The sequence below is a fragment of the Mustela erminea genome, chromosome 4 (assembly GCF_009829155.1).
Source record: "Mustela erminea isolate mMusErm1 chromosome 4, mMusErm1.Pri, whole genome shotgun sequence".
Taxonomy (NCBI): domain Eukaryota; kingdom Metazoa; phylum Chordata; class Mammalia; order Carnivora; family Mustelidae; genus Mustela; species Mustela erminea.
Window position 1 is genome coordinate 1,390,444 of NC_045617.1, and position 22,212 is coordinate 1,412,655.

General features: G+C 58.6%; 1 protein-coding gene across 2 annotated transcripts in view; it reads right to left on the minus strand.

Annotated features, from left to right (window-relative positions):
- Positions 1–18,397, minus strand: part of SMOC2 (SPARC related modular calcium binding 2) — a 148,575-nt gene extending 130,178 nt beyond the window's left edge. Inside the window, exon 1 of one of the 2 annotated variants that reach the window (XM_032338451.1) lies at positions 18,109–18,397. In XM_032338451.1, the coding sequence (XP_032194342.1) occupies positions 18,109–18,192 (84 nt within the window). In that variant the 5' untranslated portion in view covers positions 18,193–18,397. The remainder of the gene's footprint in view (positions 1–18,108) is intronic. The other variant, XM_032338452.1, reaches the window with a different exon arrangement.
- Between the last annotated feature and the right edge of the window lie 3,815 nt (positions 18,398–22,212).

Below are 22,212 nucleotides of genomic sequence, written 5' to 3' on the forward strand. Positions count from 1 at the left end.
TAAAACACTAATTTTCAGAAACCCACACCGACGGCCGCTGTAGGCTCACAGAGTGCTGCTGAGCAGAGTACAGGAACCAACACGGAAACCCACTCCTCATTAAGGGGAAAAAAGAACAGGAAGAATGTGTTGACGCGTTGGCAAGAAGCGCACAGGAAATGAAGCAGCAAGACCCAAAGGCTGCCGGGCTCCGACACCTGCGGTCCGGTGGGGCGCGGCCGGCCTCTGGGGCGGGGCTTTCCTGCGGTGGGCGGGGCCTGCCCACACCGGCCCCGCCCCTGTCCCGCCCTCCTGGGGTTTCCCCCGACCTGGGACCTGCTGCGGAGCCACCTGCCTGTGGGCCCCACCGGCCGCAGGAGGCTCCGGGGCTCTCTGGTCTGGTCACAGCTCCCTGCCCCGGCCCCCTCCGCCCTGTCCCGCTCCCCGAGGTCTTCTCCAGCACGAGACTGTCCCAGGAGAGCTGTTTCTTCCACAGCGGGACAAAGCTCACTGGCACGATCCCGGAGGAAACCCAGAAACTTGGGCAACGTTACCACTTACAAGTTCAGTCGTGGGTGACTGACGTCCATGGCGCTCGGCGTCTTCAAGCTTGTCCATGTGTGGCTTGTAGGACTGTCCTCACGGTGGGAGCTGATGCTGGGCCTCTGACCCCCGGTGCAGCGGGAACGTGAGGGGACGTGGCATAAACCCAGTCCAGACCCAGGAAGCCAGGAGAGCTTGGCACATCGCACTAATGTCCCCACGTGGTTCTCGGTCGGGGGCGCTTGTCTTCTCCTCCCCATTGAACGTAACATGCCCCAAAGTAGTGCCGGACTAGCTGCCCCTCCAGCAGCCTCTGGTTGCCCAACTGCCCAGTGACCACTGTCTGGAATTACCATGGGGCCAGCCCGCAGCAGCTGCCCCCACGGACCAGGGTTCAAGTCCGAGGGACGCACCGTGTTGTGACACAGAAACCGACCTCAGCTCCATTCTGGCCAGCCTCTCTCCACGGAAACCCCCATCCCTCTGACCACTGCACCCCGGCAGTGCCCTGGGCCCCCCATGCGGCTGTCTCCCAAGATCACCCAGGAAGTGTGAGGACGCAGGAATTGTCCCAGTGGGCGCCTGTTGCAAGCCAGGAGCGTGCCCAGACGTCCCTTCCTGGTCCGGGTGCCACCCGCGCCAGAAGCACCGGGCCTCGCGGGCCGCGTTCCCTCCCCCGACCGCACGTCCGCCCGCGCTCTGATACCAAATCCCTTCGAGCGTCCGCAGGCATTAAATGAAGAAGTCGGCACTATCCGACTCCAGTTCCCTCTCAAGCCCTCCCAAGTAAGGGCTGCCCCCTTTCTGGGACTAGAGAAGAGTCCGTGTGGCCAACAGGCACCAACTGAAATCACTTCGTTGTCACTCACCAGCTGCGAACGGCCCCGAGCTTCGGTAAATGGAGAGGGAAGAGGCTTAACTTTACGTTAAGCGGGTAATTCTCATCCTAATTTATGACTTTCTGTTTCTCGAGTTTGGGTCAGAAGCATGTTTGAGGAACAGGCCCCCGAGAGCTGGGTGGTGAGGGAGGGGACTTGGAACCCCCGAGAGTCACACCGACTGCCTGGCAGCGCCAGACCCCAGCAGGGTCCTCAGACGAACTTGGGGGCTTCCAAATGAAACACCTGCTTCGTGTGTGCGAGATCACTGCCAGCGTGGCTGAGGCTTATGCGGATCTTGGAAACGGTAGGAGGAGCAGTTCCTCTCACCCACGTAGCCCTCTTGCCGGGGACACACCCCTTTCAGTCTCGCCGCCGGGTCCCGCACACAGAGCGGGGCAGAGTGCACGACGTTGGGCGCCCTGACGGCAGGTCATTTCCCAAGCTGATGTGCCCGGCTCCTGTGCATTTTCCTCCCTGTGACCGCTGAACTCACCTCCATTCCCTCCCTAAACATCTCTGCGTCAACGCAGTCTGCACCACCAGATGTCCTAACGGTGTCATTCCACGTCAGTCGCCAGAACCTACCTTTGTGAAACACGAGATGACGGCCTCACGTGTGTCCAACACCACAAGAGGCTGGGCCCCCAAAACAAAGGAGGGGGACAGGTGGCCCCAGCCAGCGGAGAGCTCAGGCGGGCCTGGAATCCTCCGCCCGGAAAGAACCACGCCGTCCGCAGACACCAGCTGCATCTCCCACGACACCTCCCCAGAGCCCATCCGTCGGAGCTCGGCATGGACTCCAGAATATGGGAACAGCCTTCATGGTACTCGACGGAACTGGAATCCCGAAGTTACCCACAAAGCGGGCTCGAGGGACAAGGTCGGCTGACCCCAGCCACTCAGGGAGCCAAAGGTGGCAAAAGTTAAGGGAGGAGAGGCGGGAGCAGGGCACAGCCCCGGCCACTTGGCTGATCTAGACAAAAGCCACCGTCGCGGAGGCTCAGTAAGTGACGACACTCCTGAGAAGGCCACGTGCCATCTCCCGCCGAGGACTCCGCGCATCCGTATCACGGCCCTGACCTAGAACTCCACGTTTAAAGTCTCAGTGCCCGGAGCAACCGGAGCGTCCACGGCTCACGGAGAGTCCGCGCCAGTGAGCTGCGCTCTCCCGCCGGGTGCACCTCCGCCGCCGGGGCACCAGGCTCGATGAGAAGAACCGAAGGTCTGCACGGGCTCCTCCTCGTCAATGTGCTACGACAGACTTCAGTTTACATCCAAACGCTTTAAACAGCACCAGAATTCCACACCAGCTTCCCCATAAGTATGCAAAGGAAACCCGACACGATAGTGGACTGAAAAGTCGCTGGAAGACGGAAGCTCGCTCAGCCTCAGCAGAGCGGGGAGGTGGGGGGGCCTGGAAGCGCGTCCTGGGCCTCGCCCTGTGCCTCTCCCTCTTCACAGTCTCCAAGAAAGACCCCAAAAGGTTTACAAGTGACTCACTTGAAATTCAGAGTACACCCAACATCACAGGGCAATGGGGGGAGATTTTCCTTATTTGTTCTACCAAACAGCACAGCAGTGTGGGCGTCTTACAGACACATGTCAGGGCCCCACGGCGCACCGCGGCCCTTCCGGGCTCACCCGTGCACTGGCCATCCCTCGCCCTCAGGCAACAGCCATTCACAGCACAGGAGACCCACAATGGCACTCACACCACGCTGTACCCTTAATTTTAAAGGTAGTTGGTCTATGTACACATTTGCACTAAAATAAGTCCTTCTTAAAAATGATTGTGATATGCTACGAAGGTTTGGGTGCTGAATCATTTTTGCTAAACTTTGGCACGAGGTTTCCCCTTAAACATGAAGCCTGCCAAGGAGGGTGGCAGAAAGTCGGAGAAGCCGCAGCCCCGGCTCTGCCAGGTGCCCGACTTGGGCTGTTCCTAGCGCAATGGAGGCGGCGAGCGCGCCTCCGCCCTGGCAGCTCCCAGGCTGCTGCTGTGACTGGCCCTCCCCCTCGCCTACCCCAGCCCTCAACGCTACCAAGTACAGATGTTCACAATCCTCGTCCTAACCATCGTTTTCAAAGTCACGTGGGCAAGTCTAGAAGCGGCAACACAGCTCAGGCGTGTCAGGAGGCCCCATGCGGCTGGGTGGTGTTAGTTCTCAAGATTACGTTGCTTCTAGAATTTCTTTTCATCTCCGAAGCAGGACACCCCCGACTTCCAAGGGAACGACTCACAGGACTGGGGTCTCGGGCGCCCTCGAGTCATTTTCACGTGTGCTCACTGCTCACGTGAGCTGAACGACCCGCCCCTGCCAAATCTTTCGGCACATCCGTCCATCCAGGCGAGCCCTGCCGAATTCCACCGCGTCTAGCCCGCCTCAGAAGCCGTCTGGGGGTCCACAGGGCTCAAAGTCGCAGCAAGAGCCACACGCACCGTGAAGCCCTCGAAGTCCACACCACCCCCTGGGGGACAGCATGAGGAAGCAAGACGGGGACAGCCAAGGAGAAGCCGCACAGGGACTCGGGATGTCCCCATCACAATAAACAGGCTCCCAGACGGCTGCGGCCCTCCCCGCACGATGCCCTGCAGACCCAGAGCCCCACCCCGACCCCGCCAGGCGCCGTGGGGAGCCTTCCTCCAGCGTGTGTGGGGACTTCAGCCCAGACGCTGCAGTGCACGGCCCGCCCGGCTGTCCTCCTCAAAGGAGGACTTTGGCCTCGACAGCAGTGAGTCCACGGAACACTCCTCGGCTCCAAGACCCTCGTCTGCAAACCTGCTTCCCAGAGCCTCCAGCACTCCAGGGACTCACCCTCGCCCAAGACGACCAGCCGTGTGACCGGGGTGCTGCACTCGGTCCTTCTGTGCCGGGTTCCTCGCCGCAGCGTGGCACAGTCCGGACGCCCACCACGCGGAGCAGGGGAGGGAGCCGCACCCAAGTCCCCTCAGCATCCCGCTAACTCGTTATTTCTAGTGCGTCAGTCACAGCAAGGGGCACACTTTGCAACTTCTGCTAAATGAAACTGCAAGATTATGCTGGTTTCCAAGACATAATTAATAAATTAGCTTTTAATTATTACAGGATGAGAGCTAAAATAACAATATGCCAACGGAGCACCCCCAGCTTTCCCGCAACTCCCACGCGGCGCTGGCGATAGACCGACCGAGAGTCAGGAAGGCTTCCTGGAGGAAGGGCTGCTGTCTGCAGACAGGGAGGAGCCGGAGCCAGCACACGACAAGACCCAGGGCGTCCAGCAGGCCTGGCAGTGGGGCTGAGGCAGAGCGAGCCCTCGGCGTGCGCAAGCCAGCATGCCGTACCGGGGAGGTGGGCACGTGGAGGGGGAGGGCCTCGCCCAGGAGGCTCATCTCCCCGCTGAGAGCTGGACCCTGTACGAGCGCAGCAGAGCTGCGTGTTGACAGTGACCGCCAGCACAGGGCACGGTGACAGAAGAGGGCCACGCTCCCGCCTTGCAGCCCCGAGGACCGAGCTCAGGAGCTGGCCCCACCTCCACCAGCAGCAAGCCCAGGGCGCACGGCCAGACGGAGTCCTCCTGCCCACTCCCCACGGGCCCTCTGTTGGCCAGTCCGTGGCGGCCCAGGGAGGTGCCTCCTGCAGAACTTCGTCCTCACAGCGTCCCTCTAGCACGAGTCCAGGAGGCCTGTGTGGTGCTACAGTCCACACCAGAGTGTGTCTCACAACGGGGCCCAGTGTCCACTTCCGCGGCCGGTGACCGCGATCGGCTCCAGGCTGTACCCGGAATGTCACCAGAGAAAAGACGGCAAACGAGAGGTGAGTTAGCCACAGAATGACTACGACCGGGAGGAAATGGAGCAGAAGGTTCCCTACCGGACTCCTCAGACTGTTTCTCAACGGAAGGAAAGAAACCTGGTGGGAAATCCAGCGCTTTCCCTCGGGTGGGCGTCCTGTCCTCTGTCCGCTGGGGTAAGTCCTCACCCCAGCCGGCAGCCGGCGCCAGGCGGGCCTTGGGCCGCTCACAGAGGAGGCCGGCCAAGCAAGTCCCCTCGGCCCACGCGGCTGCGCTCTGGTCCCCGTCTGCAGCGCACACATGTGGTTGCCCCCTGTGTGCCACGCCTCCAGGACCCACCACCCCGCCTGGCTTTAACGGGAACCCAGCCAGGTCAGAACACCAGGGAAGGATCATCCCCCGGACCAGGACCCCTACGGGTGGCAACACCCCCCACGCCCGCCTCCCACGCCTGCCTCCCCCCACCCCACCTCTCCCGCCTCCACCTACATAAGGCCCCACCCCACACCCCCACCCCATCCCCCACACCCCGCCCCCCAGGGCCCACACACCCGTCACCCTGGTCACAAGCGCAACCACGTTGAGGCTGCTGGGTCACTCGAGGGTGATGTGTGGGACCCGCTGTCAGCACAGTGGCGCAGCTGTGCTCAGAAACCAGCCCCCACCCACCGACAGCCCAACGGGAAACCAAGTCCTTCCCAGTGTGGCCCACATGCCCACATTCAGGTCCCAGCCCACGGCCCTCCAGGGTCCTGCAGCTCAGGGATTGTCACCCTCGGGGGCCAGGCCAGGGCACTGACAGCCACTGGTGGTTTGAAAAGCCACGTGGGGCTTCTGTGGACACCTGGCAGGAGGGGGCACAGAGCCCATGTCCTGCGCCCTGCAGGCCACCAGGTGCATCGTTGGGGACTTGCACCCCCAGAGCTGCCCGCTTGTGTGACGTCAGGATGGCCTTGGGGGTTTTCCGAGTCTCCCTTCACTGTGGTGTCAGTGGTCCCCACAGCTCGACCGCTAACCCACGGCCCGTGGGGACATCTGACACCAGCGACTCTGAGACAGGCCCCAGGAGTAATGATGACATTTGTGTCTTTTGTTTGGCATTTTTTACCGGATTGTGTTATGTAACCTCCGTAAGGTGAGTGAGTCTCAGTCTTCAGAAAGTCCATTTAAAGGAGGGAAGGAGAGAGGCTGAGCATGAGCGTTTCCAGGTACAGCAATGAGGACAGAAGCCGCCTCTCACCATGGCGAAACCCAGCGCAGCCCCCGTGCCAGGCCCGTCAGGCCAGCCTGGGCACCGCGCCACCGCGTGCAACCCACCCGCCCCCCCCTTGAAGGTCTCACTTCCGACTCTGCTCGAAGATAGAAGGCAGCCTAGAGACGGCCAGGCCGGCGCGAACTCTGCAGCCCTCACGGAAAGCTCAGCCTCCGGAGTCAGGCGGAAGTCAGCTGCCCTCCCATGGCCCTGTCAGGGGTCGGGGTGAAGCGGCAGAGTGCGCTCTTGCCCTAACGGACAGACAGCTGAAGAGCCAGAAACAGGAACCCCGGATCACAGGGTGCACCCCGTCTGCCAGCACCGCCAGCACTGTGGCTGCACCCCCTGCCCCAGTACCATGGGATCCAGCACCAGCCTGCACCCTCTCTCTGCCTTCACCCCTGCTCTGACAGCCTGGGAGGGCCCCCGTGGCTGCCCAGCCTGCCCTCTCAGAGCACCTCGTGCCCTGCGCCCAGCCCCCGTGCCCCGCGGGAGACCCTCATGAGGCCTCTGTACACAGCCAGGCGTCTCTGTGCCTAGCACACTCCCCACCGTGACCTGCCACCCAGACCCTCAGAACTTAGGGGGACAGTCCCCTCCTGGGCAGCATTTTGGAGAGCGATGACCCCTTCCCATAGCCCCAGCCCACTGTCCACAGCTCCAGCAGGGGCACAGGTTACGTGACGCACAACCATCTCCCCTGCTGGATGCTGCCCGGTGTCATGGCTGGACAGTGACCTGTTTGTCCCATTGTCTGGAGCCAGCAACGGCCCTGGAGAGACTCCACGTCTGTCACACACCTGGTCCCTCAAGCCCACCCAGACGCTGCACGTGCCGCGTCACGACTTCATCCCGTGTGTCCCTGGGCTGTTCCTCCTCCAGAGAGCCCTCCGGCCCATGGGACTCGCACGCAGAGAAGCCCCCCAGCATGGGGACGGGGCCTGGGCTGCAGGGCACCTCTCACGCGCACTGCCTGCCCTCGTGCTGCGCTGGGCCCCTGCCTGCCTGCCCGCAGGGCCGAGGCTGGACCAGCTCGGCCACACTCGCCCTTGGGAACGCCCAGACAGCAGGGATGTCAGCCCCGAGAGCCTCGATCTCACAGCCAGAGATTTACGGTTCTCAGTGGAACTGGGAAACCCAGAAAGTAAAGAAGAAAAGGTTAAAAAAAAGTGATTTTTTTTAAAAAAAACAAAGCCTGGTTAGAATTTGGCTGAGTCAGATTCTGGGTTAGCACTGCATTCTTCTCGGACATTTCAGTTCACAGAGCCCGGGGGCATACAAGCTTCTCTACCCTCCCCACGGGGAACAGGTGACCTGGCCTCCCTGGTGTGGGAAGAGCCAGCAGGGCCGGAGGCCTGGCTCCGGGGCCACAGCTGGTACCCGGGCCACAGGGAGGAGGACGAGGACGGCCGGGCGTGGCTCTGGGAGTGCTGGGCGAGCCTCAGGGAGCCCAGGGGCAGAGAGAGACAGAAATACAGACAGACAGAGACAGAGACAGAGAGACAGAAAGACCAAAAGCTTTAAAGAGAGAGACTGAGGGAGAAGCAGAGACAGAAAGATATTAACCTCCAGCGCTCCCTTGCTTTGCCAATTAAATTGTCATTTTTGCTACATTTGGGGCTCAGGTAAGAAGACAAGGGACGAGGTTCCAGGCGACGTGCCAGGCGGCCCCCAGAGGAGGGATGCAGCGGTCGCACGGGGCCTGAGCTGCTCTCTGGGCGCAGCCTCCTGCCCCGCTGCCCTCCCTGAGGCCGACGTCAGCGCACACGGGCAGAGGTGCACCTGCTGGGGAAGGTCGTGGGGGACCATGACCGCCGGTTAACCTGCGGCTGGACCTGGGCTCCGGGAGGCCGCTCACCCCTTCCTGCCCGCCTTTCACCCCCAGAAGCTGCCCCAAGGACACAGCCTCGAGACGGAAGGGTGATGTGAGCCTGTGAGGACTGGTCGTTCCTGAGCCCATTTGGAGCCTCCTTACGAACATTTCCAGTCTGGCGGGAGACGAGACGCCAGAGCCCCTCATGGCCTGCGTCATGGCCCAGGATCCCCAGAGCCCAGGGGCAGCCCCTCCAACCCAGCACCAAGCAGCAGGGCAACCCAGGCTCCGCGAGGACAACCTGGAAATGAGCCCCAGCTCTGATGAGAACCAGGCTGGGGAAGGGACACCCCAGGATGGCAGGCGTGGCCCTCCTCCTGATGGCCTCCGGAAAGAGAGTCCGGGGGCGACGGCAGCCGCAGCAGAAGGAAACAGAGAGAAGCGCCCAGGATGAAGGAAGGGGAAAGCGCGGAGACAAGGGTGGGGCCAATCGCGACTTCTCGGAACTTCCTGCAGAGTTTCGGGTACAGCGAAATGGGAGTGGTTTCTGAGCCTGGTGCGGTGAGAGGTCAGCGGGAGTCTGGAGGGAAGAGGGTGTCCCTGGACACCCGGGAGGGCCTCCGTTCGGGTTAGGACCCATCACAAGGGGCAGGTTGGAGAACTTCCATCCCCGGAGCACGGGGATATCGTACAGATTCTGCAGGGAAGTGTCATCGGACTCCTGAGCCGGCAGTTCCTCCAGCCCCGGCAGCCGGGGGGCAGACAGCCCGACGGCCTCAACGCAGCACTCCTGCGGGCGGCCGGGAGCAGCCGTGCATTTACCGAGCGAACCCCAGACTCGAACTACAGCTGCCGGAAACATCAGATGCAAATTGTCCTGTTGCTTCCTTCCCTGATTGAGCATCTCTGCACCATGGCTCCAGTCTCTAAAACTGGAAAGCCAGACGTGGTGTCGGAACCCACACTAAGTGGCAGCAGCCTCTGAGGTCTTTTCCTTGTCGAGGTGGCAGAGGCTCTGCTGGTGGTCAAACCCCAAAGCCTACCCAGGAGCCCCCCAGCACCAGGAGCCAGGCTGCTCTTGGGCTCCCTCCTGTGGCGGGTGCCGGGAGCGTCGGAACCGGCGGCCGGCAAGCGGGGGCGGGGCGGGGGGCGGCAGCACCTGTCCTTCCGGCCGGGTGTGCACAGGCCTGGGGTGCCGGAGAGGAGATCCCAGACTCCACCTGGATTGTACTTCTGAACGGAGACAATGATGCATCTGCCGAAACTCCCTCCAAAAGTTCAGTCTTTTAAGGATGAAGACCTGGTTATCAGGAGCACCGATCGGCAGGTTCTGCGAAGCTACAACTTAGCGAACGTGTATGTTCAGGTCAGAGCTGTTACTCACTTTCCCTACCCTGAGGCGTTTGCACAATCTAAAATATATACACCCAGGAAGTGTATCCAGCGTCTTGGCAAGGATGTTACAAGGACGAACGAGATGCTATCGTGAGGGCGCGGGAAGCTAGCTCGCTGCGGCTCCAGAGAGAGAGGCTCGCAGGGTCGAAACAGTGTATCACACCGAAGCCCTAATCCGCAGTCCCGGAGGCGTCGCCCCGATGCCGGGAGATGCGGCCCGTTCCCGGAGACAGCTGGGGGCGCGTGCTGGAACGGGGTGTGGCACCGTGGGGACTGCTGGGCGCTCGCTGCAGGACATTATTCGATTCAAATGTCACTCACCGGCTTAGCGCAAGCCTTTTAGAGTGAGTTCGCAGGAACCTGTACTTGGAAGTCTGAGGGGGTCTTTTGATTGTTCAGTTATTGATGCTGAAGTGGGGTGAAGGAGGGAAGACAGAGCCAGATCTCCCGGGGCGCCTCCCTGGAGCAGCACGCCAGGGCAACAGGCGGACATGCACCGCTTCTCTTCTGGAGTGAGTGCTGGCCTGTCCTTCGGGGTGTCAAGGCCAACAGCCCCCTTACAGGAGGACAGAGGGGTACCCCACACACCGGCAGGAGCCAGGGACGGTCCCAACTGGCCTAAGGGGAATGAGAAAGCAAATCTCGTTTTAACAGGACTAACAAAGAAGATGCCACTGACAAATTGGGGGGGGGGGGGCAACTACTGGGGACACTGGCTTAACAGAACCTCAAGTTTAGAAAGCTACATGGACAAGTGAGCCAAGCACACACTCGTGCCTCTTAACAAGGCTCTGCTTTGCCACCTTCTGCGATCTTGTATCTAGACTGACCGCCACATTCCTGGAAGGGTACTCGTCCACCAGAGCTCGAAATGGGGCCTCAGAAAGGAAACTGGGAGCCTTGGGCCCTAAGGACCCCACAGAACAGATGATGGCAGACACAGAGCAATGCTTAGTGGCCGCCTGGGGCACATGAGCTCCTCCTGTTACCTTCAGTGTCCTGCACAGGCTGGGCAGAGAGCCGGCAGGAGAGGCAAGGACTTGGGGCACAGGAGGAAAGGCATCTGGCCTCCAGAAGACCTCACCATCTTCCCTAAACACGATGGAAAACAGAATACTATATAAGATCTGTAAAATAGTAAATGAATGAAATAAAACCAAACTCCTTCTGAAGTTGCTGCGGGTCCAAGAGAGCCTTCCTGATGACAACTTGTGTTCCCTAAGGAATGGCCTCGGACCAAGGCCCCGGAAGGTCTGTGCTCTCTCTCTTTTCCGTGTCTAGAACTTGGTGTGTCTGTTTCCCGAAGATGAGGGACTTGCCGGCCAAGCTGTCCTGGCCCTCGGTGGGCTCCACGGGAGCTCGGGGCGCCCTCTGTCCCTTCCTCTTCTCTCCGCCACCCTCCTCCAGCCGGCCTGGCCTGCGGCGGCTGCCCTGCCCGGGGGGAGGCGTGGGGAGTCAGCCCAGCCCTGCACACAGCTCAGGCTGGATGGCGAGCTATGGGCCTGTGTCGGCTCAGCTGTGTCACAGTGAAGAGATTCTTGGGGCACGTGACATCTCTCAGCAGAAGGAAGGAAGGGAAATCACGACCTACGTCTCACCCTTTCCCCAGGGCCACGGTGCCAGAGACATCTCTGTGCCAGCAGGTGACGCGCCATCTGGACCTCTACCCCAGTGGCCTGGGAACCCCATCATTCATGGGACCGTCTCAACCCTGCCAGCCACACAGGACGGCAGGACACTAACTTCTGGTTTCCAAAGATCTACTTTTTATGTTAATTTTAAATAAACTTGAAGCAATTTTGGGATTACACAGGCCCAGGTCCTCTGTGGAAAGAATCCGTACACACGAAGACAAACAACGCACTAAATTCTGCTCTGAAACCTTCGTTCACATCTCACAAGTCGCTGCTTCACTGACGGGCGTTCATGGAGTTTGTCATCGTATTCTGTAATTCCCGTATCGTGTCTCAGAGCGGCCGGCGCCTCTCCACGGGCCGTGAAGGCTTTGCTCCGACGGATGCCTGACGTGCAGCCACAGAGCTGCGAGGGGCCTCTGGGGTGATGCTGTTCCTTCTGCCTGTTGCCGGTGTTAGGGGACAACTGGGGCAGGGCAGGAGAGAACACGCCTGTGACAGGTGCACCGGGAGAGGCTAACCAGAGACGGCGGCCGGACCCGCGGAGAAAGGCACGTCTCCCTCTGGTTCCTCTCATGACGGGCCGTACGCAGTGGCGAGAGAAAGGAGCGGGAGAGGGAGAAAGAGGCCGCTGGGTGTCTGTGGACGAGGCCTGGGTGAGATCCAGGCCACAGGGGCCACAGAGACCCGCAGCTCCTCATGGCTCTGGCTCAGCAGCAAGGCTGTCAGGGAAGGCGCCCGTGGGTGCGCGAGCTCGTCAGCAACGGCACAGCATGCAAGCTGAGGAGGTTCCCTCAGAAATGAGAACCCTCCGCTGCTGGCCTCGGCGACGCGCTTCCCGTCACCGCTCCGAGTGTGCGCCCACCACCCTCAGACACTGTCCACGGAGGCCCAGTCTCACGGGCCCCTCCAGAGAAGGAGGTTCGCTACTGGCCGTTGGAGGGTCCGCACTGCCTGGGCCGGACACAGGGGCCTCCTCCTCCTCGGGCTCCACGGGGCCCGGTGCCCTCCTCTGCCACCCGGAAAGGGGTCGGGGCAGAGGGACGCCCACCCAGACCGCTTCCCAAAGCAGCCTTCGGGGGAGGCCCAAGAGGGCCCAAGAGGGCCTCCTTCCCGGCACCCAGCCTGGGCATGGGCCCTGGAGCGCCCTGGCCTGGCCCAGAGGACTGTCCTGTCTGCCCTCGCGGGCTGGGCTGGGACGGCCCAAGCCCGATCCCAGGAAGGGAGTCGCCTGCCTCTGGCTCGGGCATCGCGCCCATAGCGTGGGTTCCTTTGTTTCTGGGGCTTTGTTACTGGCCAGAGGGGAAGACAGACACACAACACAGCCCCCCTCGGCCGGTGAACCTCAGCGTGGTTTTGCCAACAACCCGGCAACTTTGTTCTTGAAGAAGTGACTGAAATCTAACAAATTTGAGAACATCTGAGATGGAACGCGGCCTCGTAGTCGGGGCCGCACTCTGAGCCCGTGATCAAACGCACCGCGGATTATTGTGTTTACCTAAACTTGTCCTGCTTTCCGAGACTTCATCATTAACGGGAGAGACGTTGCCAGCAACCTCAAACCGTAAGTGTCGGCGCACCCCCCGCCCCCACGGAGAAACACCGCCCAGGAGCCAGGCTTGCTGGTGGGTGGGTCAGCTAGTGGCTGGGGTCCCGGGACAGCAGCGCCCCCGCGGCACAATGACCGCCTGGGCAGAGCCGAGGGGACGCCCGCCCCGTGCTCCCTGGCGAGCGCCAGCATGGAAACTGCTAACAGGGACCGCACTAAGAGCAGGATCTCCGCGATGGCAGCCGCGGCGATTCACGGTGACTGGGGCAGAAGGAGAAAGACCACGGCGGGAAAAGAAGGCAAAACGAAGAAAGACGCGTGGCCGAGGAAAGGAGAGGTCGCTTCCTGCGTGGACATTCCAGCTCGCCTCCGGGGCCAGCGTCGTGGGCCACACGCTGCATTAGCTCATCCACAACAAAATCACAAAATCGGAACGTGACCACGGTTCTAGTCGTCACTCTGAGACTGCCCTCGCGTCCAAACCTCTAATTAAACTGAGCCAGATATCACAGCGCGCAAGCTTCCACTTATAATGTCTTTTTAAAATTCTGACAGTACAAATGCGTTAACATTTCCCTGGGCTCCAGGTTTTGTGTGTGTGTTATTACGAATCTTTGCTCTTTGATTTCCAGCCTGGGGCTACAAAACCACATAAGACCGTCTGTTATTAATGCTTCCAGAATAATTTCTTCCTGGCCCATATGAAATTAGGATTTTATTTTCTGAATTCTTTCCTCTTGCAGGTTTCAGTTAAATAGCTAATGCATCAAGCACTTTTCAAACTCGAAGCACCCACGAATGTTAATAGCGGGATCCTGCCCTACCGCCAACACCACCGATCGGTTCTAGTTTTCTGTAAATGAGCTCAGAATGTTATTTCTCAATTCTTCTTCTTCAATTTCAAAATCCCACTAGAAATCCATCAATCATTTTTGGCCTCTGTCTGTTATGTGGAGAACGGTATAATTTTAATTCAAAATGTGTAAATGTCACCTTGCTCTCTCTCCCAGTGCTCCGCTAACCCTAACTACAGCCCCCCTAGATCCGGGAGGCTCCTGAAGGCATTTTGATGCAGAGTCACCTAGAAATCTGCTGTCCTGAGCCGCTGTCACGTCAGCGCCCGCTTATTACGCAATCCTCTCAGGACCTGAAGTTACTTATGGCTTCATTTATGGTCTTGATACCAAACCAGAATTCAAGTGGCCCTCCAGATGCTGGGGCTCAGTCACAGGCAAGGGGGCTTCTAGTTGGAAACCGCCAGTTGTGTTCCCCGTCCCTGTCCACCTCGGCTGTCGGTGGTCGGTCTCGGGCTGACGCTGAGCCCAGCCCTCCCAGAGCACCAACGTGCTCAGGGCACCTGCAGCACAGCAGCAGGAGAACAAACACCCACAGTCGTCGCCTGAGGTACCGGACCCGACCGCTGAGACCCGACCGCTGAGACTCACCCTCGTGGCCCGGAAATGGGGGACACTTTGGAGCCGATGCTCCCGTGACATCAATATCAGGTCCCCCTGCGGGCGTGCTAATGATGAAATATTTTAAAATTTACAGATGAGCAAATACCGGCTTTGTGTTTCCTTCCCCCTCTTCCAAAGCGAAGAAACGCCTGCGGGGTGCAAACGGCCGCTTGGACTCTGTCCTTCCAGGGCCCTGGCGGTGAGTCCCGAGCAGGAAGGTGGGCGGAAAGCAACACGGAGCAATTCTGGGTCTCTGAAGGGGACACGGAAGTTAGCTCCGGGAACACCCGTCCCCCAAAGGAAGAGAAACAAATGCAGGCTGAATTTGGAAATGGCTCTGTCAGCTTGGGCCAGGGGCAGCTCCCCCGTGTCCTGAACTGGGTGCAACAGGACGTTTGTGGGTGGGCGGTGACAGGTGTCGCGTGAGCAGCACAAACAAGGGGCCCCTGGCAGAATGCCGAGCGCAGGTGCTTACAGCCGTGTCCCACAGGCGAGCCCAGGACACGGGCAGCGGCCGCTGGGCCCAGGGAAGGGCGAGGCGTCTGCCTCTGGCGTGTGGCACACCACCATTCGGTCGGCTCTCAAAGGAACCCACTGGCTCCTTCTCAAATCCTGTGGGAAGGGGTCCAGGAACCTCAGCGCCCATGCAGAAAGCGTTCTGGCGCGGGTGTGCCGTCCGACCGCTAGCACCCGTGCAACGACCCCCATGACAAACTGAAGGCATGACCACGGGCACGTGCTGCGTGCGCCCAGGTGACCTTGACCACAAAGTAGCCGGCAGTCTCAGCCTTCACAGAAGTACGAGGGGGTAGGCGCCTGGGTGGCTGCTTAGGATTCCTTCCCCCTCCCATTCCCTCCCCCCTACGCCTCACCCTGCTCTCTCAAATAAATTGATTAAATCTTTTCAGTTTTTTTATAAAGAAAAAAAAGCTAGGCATCCCCATGAGAAATGGACATGATCTCGCCTTAGAATGTACCTACTTCTTAAAGAAAGAACAGCTGTAGACCCCATGAGGGCAGATCAAACACACGGAACACCATCTGCGGACTGCCAAGAACAAGTCTGATCGATAACCAGGAGACCAGGCAAAGCCAACAAAAGTCATAAGAAAAACACAAAGGTCCTTATGGCACCATTTCTAAAGAATGACTTGGCAACGTGCCTTCTCTCGCTCTCGAACACAGAGTAGTAGCCGCCCCCCTGCCCCCGACAGCACTGCCCCCGGACAAAGAGTGTGGGTGTGAGGAGGGCAGAGGGCCGATGCACAGCTCTGGGAAGCTGGTGGGTGGGGGGGTGGGGACAAGCTCCCAACCCACAGAGGTAGGGGACGATCCCTGCTTCAAGGTGAGGACAGAACAGAAGGAGGCGCAGAGGAAGCCGTGTTCTCTCCTCTGCCCGTTGACCCCTGCACGCCTGAACAAGGCACACAAACAGGCCAAGACCAAAGCGGCGTGCTCGAAGCCTCTGTGACGGGTGACAGCACCATGTAGCCAGGGCCCTCACACCGGAAGAACACAGCACCGAGCTGACAATCATAGCAGTCAAAACTGCGTCACGCAGGCAATGGCGTGGGTCTCATCAGAAATAATGCTAATGGAGAGCTAACATACGCCGGGCGTGTCAAAGGCTTCATCCTTAACCTCACAGCATGTTCAACAGACATTACTCTATCCCCAGGTCACCGATAGGGAATCTGGAGATTAAAAAAGTTAAGGCACAGCTCCAGAGTCAGTCACACACCCAGAAGACGCCCCAGCTGCCTGGGGCCGGTGCTGTCTCTCTGAATGATTAAAGATCAGGTGTAAATCTTGTCTAGGAAACAGAAGATGCCCAAATACTAGAAGGTGATCTGGAAAGAAGGTGATCTGGAAAGAGGTGATCACTGCCGAAGATCCAGCACGTCCAACACTCCCTCGGGACGCCTCAGCCGACTTGCTGAATTCCTGGACTGTGGGACCGGATGGGGGCTGGGATATGCCAAAATCTTTTAGGGCTTTAAATTTTTCCTCTGGTCATGAAAGCGTCATGCATCATATTTGCAAGTGCAGATTTAAGGCAAAGGTCTTCTGGGAGAGTGTAGTAAGGGGCCTTGGTCCACACTGGACTCCCCAGGCAGGCAGCCAGGGCCCATGCAGCCGAGAAAGACACGGAGCATCCCAAGAAGCAAAGGACAAGACGTCCCAAGTAAGTTACACACAAGAGTGGCCGGGAGGGAAGGGAACCTAGAGATTTAATAACAAACCTTCTTGCTTCTGCTTTCCCAGGGAGGTGCCAACAGATCCAGGAGCTCCCAGAAAGCGGGCACATGGGAGTTTACCTTTTACACATTCAGAAAATTCACGGCAAGGGTAGGAGAGCTGGTTCTCCCAGCTCTGGGAGACAAGGCCAGTGTCGTCTTTGGGGAACTGCTCTGTTCCTCTGCGGCCTCGGTGTGCTCTGAGCGGGAGGGGTCTGTTGGTACTTGTGTGTGTGCCTGTGTCTACATACTGTGGCTGTGGACACACGGGGTGGGGGGCACCCACAGGAAGTCGAGTTTGACAGCCTCTCCGGTGATGGCAGTCCTGCAGGAAAGCCGAGCCTGGGGAAACTGCCTGGGAGCTTCTAGGGAGCAGTTTCTAATCTACAAGTCATTTGCAAGACACAAGGCAGGGACCCAGGGGCTGCTCCAGAAGAATTTTAAGTATGAACAGTGAACTCACTAACATCTTTCCCTCTCGCACTGCTTGCAAAGGAAGAAAGAAAGAGAGAAAGAAAGAAAAAGGCTCACAGCGCTGCTTCAGACTTGCTGAAAAGCAGAGCCAGCCGGACCGCACTCCTTTCAAACCTTAGGTGTTTTCGGTACAATAACCCCTTCAGGACAAGCCCCACTACTTCAGTCATCTCCGTCCGAGGTGTTCTCTCCACCTTCGTGTTTTCTCAAGCACTTGTTCAAAAACACATTTAAGTGGAATGTTTTCGTTTCTGCAGATTGCATTAATTATGGGTTTGCAAACACAGCAAGCCCACGAGGTCTGCCCGAGCTGGGGGCTGCAGACACCCGGCCCGGGCCAGCGGCGGGTGGCTTGGCTCACGCCCCGCACCGAGCTCCAGGCTTGGCCCCGCGCTGCCGGCCAAGGCTGCTGCAGAGAAGTTTCAGCTAAGAAAGAAAAACACACAGCGGTCAACCGCGGTGACCCACGCGCTCCGGAGCGCGCCTGCCTGCGCGCAGCCCCCGGACCAAGAGAGGACCAGGGAAAGGGGACTGTGGGACATGGAGACGCCTTGTCCCCCGAGTTCTGCCGGCTGACACGAGGGAAAATAATATTTATTTTAATGTCATCTGCTTCCTCCGAGATTCACTTGGGGAGGGTGTCTGGACACGCAGGCGAGCCAAAGGGGGCTCAGGAGGAGCGCCATGGCAAGAAGCTCCTTTCCCAGCAAGCGGCCGCGGGTCCGCGCTGTGCCCCGGCAGGGCCCAAGTGACAGAGGGAGGCAAGGCCGAGCCCGCCCCAGGCCGGAGGGACAGCAGTGAGTGGGCGAGCGTGTCCCCCGCGGGGCGGCCCTCGGACAGTCCGCGGGGCGGCGCCGGCGTCCTCAGCCCTGGGTCCGCGCCGGGCCCTGCCCACCAGCCAGCTGGACGCGCAGGACCCCAGAGCACCCCCACGCGGCGGAGAGACCCCAGAAGCCCACGCAGCCGCCTGCGGACCGGCCCGGGCCTCACCTGCCCGGACCCCGAGGCGGGAGGCGGCGCCACGTTCCCCAGGGTCACCTGCTGCCCGCGCCCGGGCGCAGGGGCAGGAGAAGGCGCGGACCGAGTCGGGACGGGCCGGCCAGGTCCGCGCGGGACGACTCACCGTGAGCGCCGAGAACTTCTGCGCGGGCGCCGGCGGCAGCAGCCCGGCCAGCAGGGGCAGCCAGCAGAGCTGCGGGAGCAGCATGGTGACGCGCGGCGGGCGGCGGGAGCGGGGCAGGGCGGCGGGAGCGGGGCAGGGCGGCGGGAGCGGGGCGCAGCGGTCCTCACCCGCGCTCGGCGCCGACTCCACGCGCTGCCCTCCGCACCCGGCGGCCCTCCGCGTCCTGTGCGGCTTCGCCGGCTGCTGTCAAATAACCCAGAACTTCCCGGATCCTCCTCCTGCCCGCTCGCTCCCTCCCTCGCCTCCTCCGGCCCCACCCCCGCGCCGCCGCGCCCGCTCCTCCGCTCGGCCGCGCGCTCCGGCCCGGGGCGCCCAGAGCGCGGGTGTGCGGGAGCCAGAGGCGGAGCGGGCCTCCCGGGGCTGCGCCTCTGTTAGAGCGGCGGCTTGCCGGCTTCCCGCGCGCACACGCACACGCACACGCGCGCACACACAGACACGCGCGCACACGCACACTCGCGCGCACACGCACTCACGCGCGCACACTCCGGGAGAGTCCCAGGCACGAGCCCAAGATGCGCTGAGCCCTTCTAACGTCCGGGGCACTGACCCGCTGGCGCAGAGCAGACCCTGAGGTTAACCCAGCCCCTTTGAGTCCGGGTCCATCCCCAGGCCGCAGGCTTCTCCTAGACCTCCAGAGAATGTGTCCCCTCACGTTGGCGGGTTGATCAGATGGCTTTCCAGAGGAAGAAGCCATCAGCACCACATGGTCCAGATAAGTCACCGAGGGCCGCTCGCCTTTGGCATTTTTCAGCAGATTAATGCACTTGGGGACAAATTTTGGACTGGAGATCCAGGGTCTGACAGGGCACCAGGCAAGTCTGGCAAGAATGTGCCCATTTCTAGAGCCGCTCTGTCAAGGCCGCTCAGCTGTGTTGGGAGCACACCAGTGTAGAGGTCCGGACTTCGCCGTGGGGACTGGTTAGAAACCTAGAGACTTCTGCACACCCAGTCTCTGGACAGTGCCCACTGCAAACGACATTGCTGAAATAGTTCAGCCTTGGCTTACAACTTTACAGGGGAAAAAAAGACTAATTCTGGCTCCCACAGAAAACCCAAGAGTGAGGATTTTCAAGAACAATGCCTCGATTGACTTGTCAAGGGCACTGGGAAAAAAGAACAAAACAAAAAATCCAGATCTGATTTTTAATCGAATGTTTAATCTGAAGCTTTGGCTGGAAAAGGCGGAGTGGGGGTCCGGGGGCAGTGGGAAGGAATGTTGGGGCCGTGTCAGCAAATCCCATGACTGGTTACGGGACAAAAGCTGTGCTATTCCAACCACAGGGTCCCACACTTTGGAGGGAGAGGTCTCCCCATGTCCAGCAGGAAAGTGATGGACACAGGGTCCTGGAAGATGGGGAAGAAACATCTTGCCGAAAGCCACTCCCGAGTCTCCTTCAGATTCCAGAGCCCGGAGAGTCGGCTGAGTACTTAAACACATTCCTCCTGGCTCGAGGGCTCAGAAGGAAATTATAATAAACTCCTGGGGCCTGAGAAACAGGTGAGCAAAGCAGCTGCGAACGATTACATAAATAAGGAATGCCATTAGGAAATGTTAATAAAAATTAAGGTAAAAATAGAGAGGTAAATACTGCATACCACAAATTGTAAGACCGTCCAAAGAAGAAAACATACATTCAGAGCTGACCTGAATCCTTTAAAAAGCACTTCCTACTAAAATATTTTGTGTTTACTTTCTTCTTTGGTTCGAGGCCTGCTGACAGCTGAAATGCTGATTTGATACTGTGCAGTTTCCTGTAGCCCTCGGGAGGCGCGGACACAGGTCTGCTCCTCGACCCTCACGGACTTCGAGGATGGCGACAGCAAGACTTCATGATCCTCAGTTTACAGATGAGAAATAAAAGCACAGAGGTCACACACCTTCGCCAGATCTCACAGCCAACAAGACCAGGACCAGATTGGGCTGCCAAAGCCTGTGGTGCCGGCAGCTCTCCTCCCCTTCCTCGGGAGGCGTGGGGGCCCACGGGGGCAGAGACAACTTGGCTCTCAGAGCCTCTTAGTCAAGGAAGATGTGTCAACTTGTCTGTCACACCTGCAGATCCTCCGGGAATTCCAGAAAGATAAATGTGTTGGGTACGTCTGTGTCTCTGACAAATGAGGCAGGATGAGGTCCTTCCAAGACCCTAACAACGAGAAGAGCCCACGGGCGCTACCCGCCAAGTGTCACGTTCTCAGAGATGCTCGTGGTGGAGTCCGCAGACGTAGCCAGGTTCCATTTTTATGGCGAAAAATAATACGTTTATGTAAAACACTGGGTCATAGTTCTGTCTGCTGCTCTGAAGTCTCCAGAAAGTCATGACTGGCAGGAATACCAGACAATCGCCCCCAGTAGTAAGAACAAATGCATTTCAAAATTTAGACGGGAAATAATCAACTCGGTGTCTTCCAAGCCGTTCCTATAGGACAGACAAGTGCGGAGAAGTTCCCTTCTTTCGGAGAGGCGGGATTTTTGAAAGTAACAAATGGTTAGAGGTCATTCTAAAACATGCCTTCTGGATCCAGAACTTGGAATCAGAGAAATTAAACAGCCAGTATTCACCTGGGGCTTAGATCTAGAACGCACTGACGCTGTTGGCAAAGCCCTTTATCGGGCACACCAGCTTACTTTGTTTCTTTGACTAGAGTAACACAACAGAAGGACCTTATTTTACGATATAATGTGATTATTATTTCTGGGTAACTTGTGTTTGGCTAGAACACTTTCTGTCAGCTCCCTTTTCTACCTTCACAGGCAACTGTGGGCCATTTCTTCCAAAGCTCACCTCCGCATCGCCATGCTGCCTGTCCCCCGTCAGAGCACAGACCCGTGTCACAGCCGCCTCCACTCACTTCCTCTATTAGCCCCTCTCCCAGCTTCTGCTGAACCCTGGCAAGAGGAATCGTCCAGGCCGCTCCATTCCCCTTAGGGACAGACTCGCCTGACAGTCCCTCCCCTCAGTCCTGGGCTTTTCATCCGAGCCCCAACTCCAGAAACCTGCGTGTCAAAAAAGGGTTGACAAGAGACCGAGCTGACCAGTCAGGCAGATGGATGGACAGGACTGGCAAGCTGGCCTTCACCATGACGGCAAAACCACGTGGACTGCGCTCAGGGCCACAGTGCGTGTGGGAGCCCATTGCCTAACTCAGAGGTTCTTCCCCTATTTTATACATTTAAGTAACAGATCATTTGAATTTGTCTTTGTCGTCAATAAAATCACGTGAACAAGTTTACCCTTCCTTCTCAAGATGCCTTGTAACAAGTTTTGTGATAACACTTTTCAGGTACTTTATGGAAATTTTGTAAATTGAAATATGCTGGGTGTCTTATACACATTATCTAATTAACTCTTGCGGTGCTCGCTTCGGCAGCACATATACTAAAAAAAAAAAATAATTAACTCTTGCGGAAACTCTGAAAAGTCATTATTCTCCAGGTGGTAATAATAAGGCCCAGGGAGACTACAGGGCCTGCCCGGGTTTGCACGACTAGGAAGCGGTAGGAGCAGACGTCAGCCTTCCCCCCCAGGGCTGGGGTCCTTCTTCCCCGTCAGCCCACACTGCGGCGGGCCTGAGTACTCAGATGCCCGCCGGCGGCCCCACTGTTTTTGCCCATTGATCAAGACCCACCACCGAACAAGTGAAAAATCTCGTTAGATTGTTCTTGGTTTGTCCGTGATCCTTCAACCCCACTAGAGTGTTTTCCAAAAGTAAGACTTAATGTTTCCAAAGAAATAAAAATTTGCTACAAAGCCAAATGCAAAATTGCTATTTCTACAGTGAGAACGTTCCCTCTAAAGCTGACAGGAGATGCCTGAGCTGTTCTAAAAGGACAGATTCCTGCTGCCAGAGATCAAGTCAATCTACACAACCGATCTACCGTCAGGTCCCAACATGCCGCTCCCGCGGGCAGACTCAGCACATGCTTCTTGAAATCCATCTGTTTCCGTAATATCCAGAAGCTGTTTTTGTCGCTCACGAAACTGCATGTGTTCGTACACGAAACTTATAGAATATGTCGGCTCCAGAGCTAAAATCACGATCATTTGA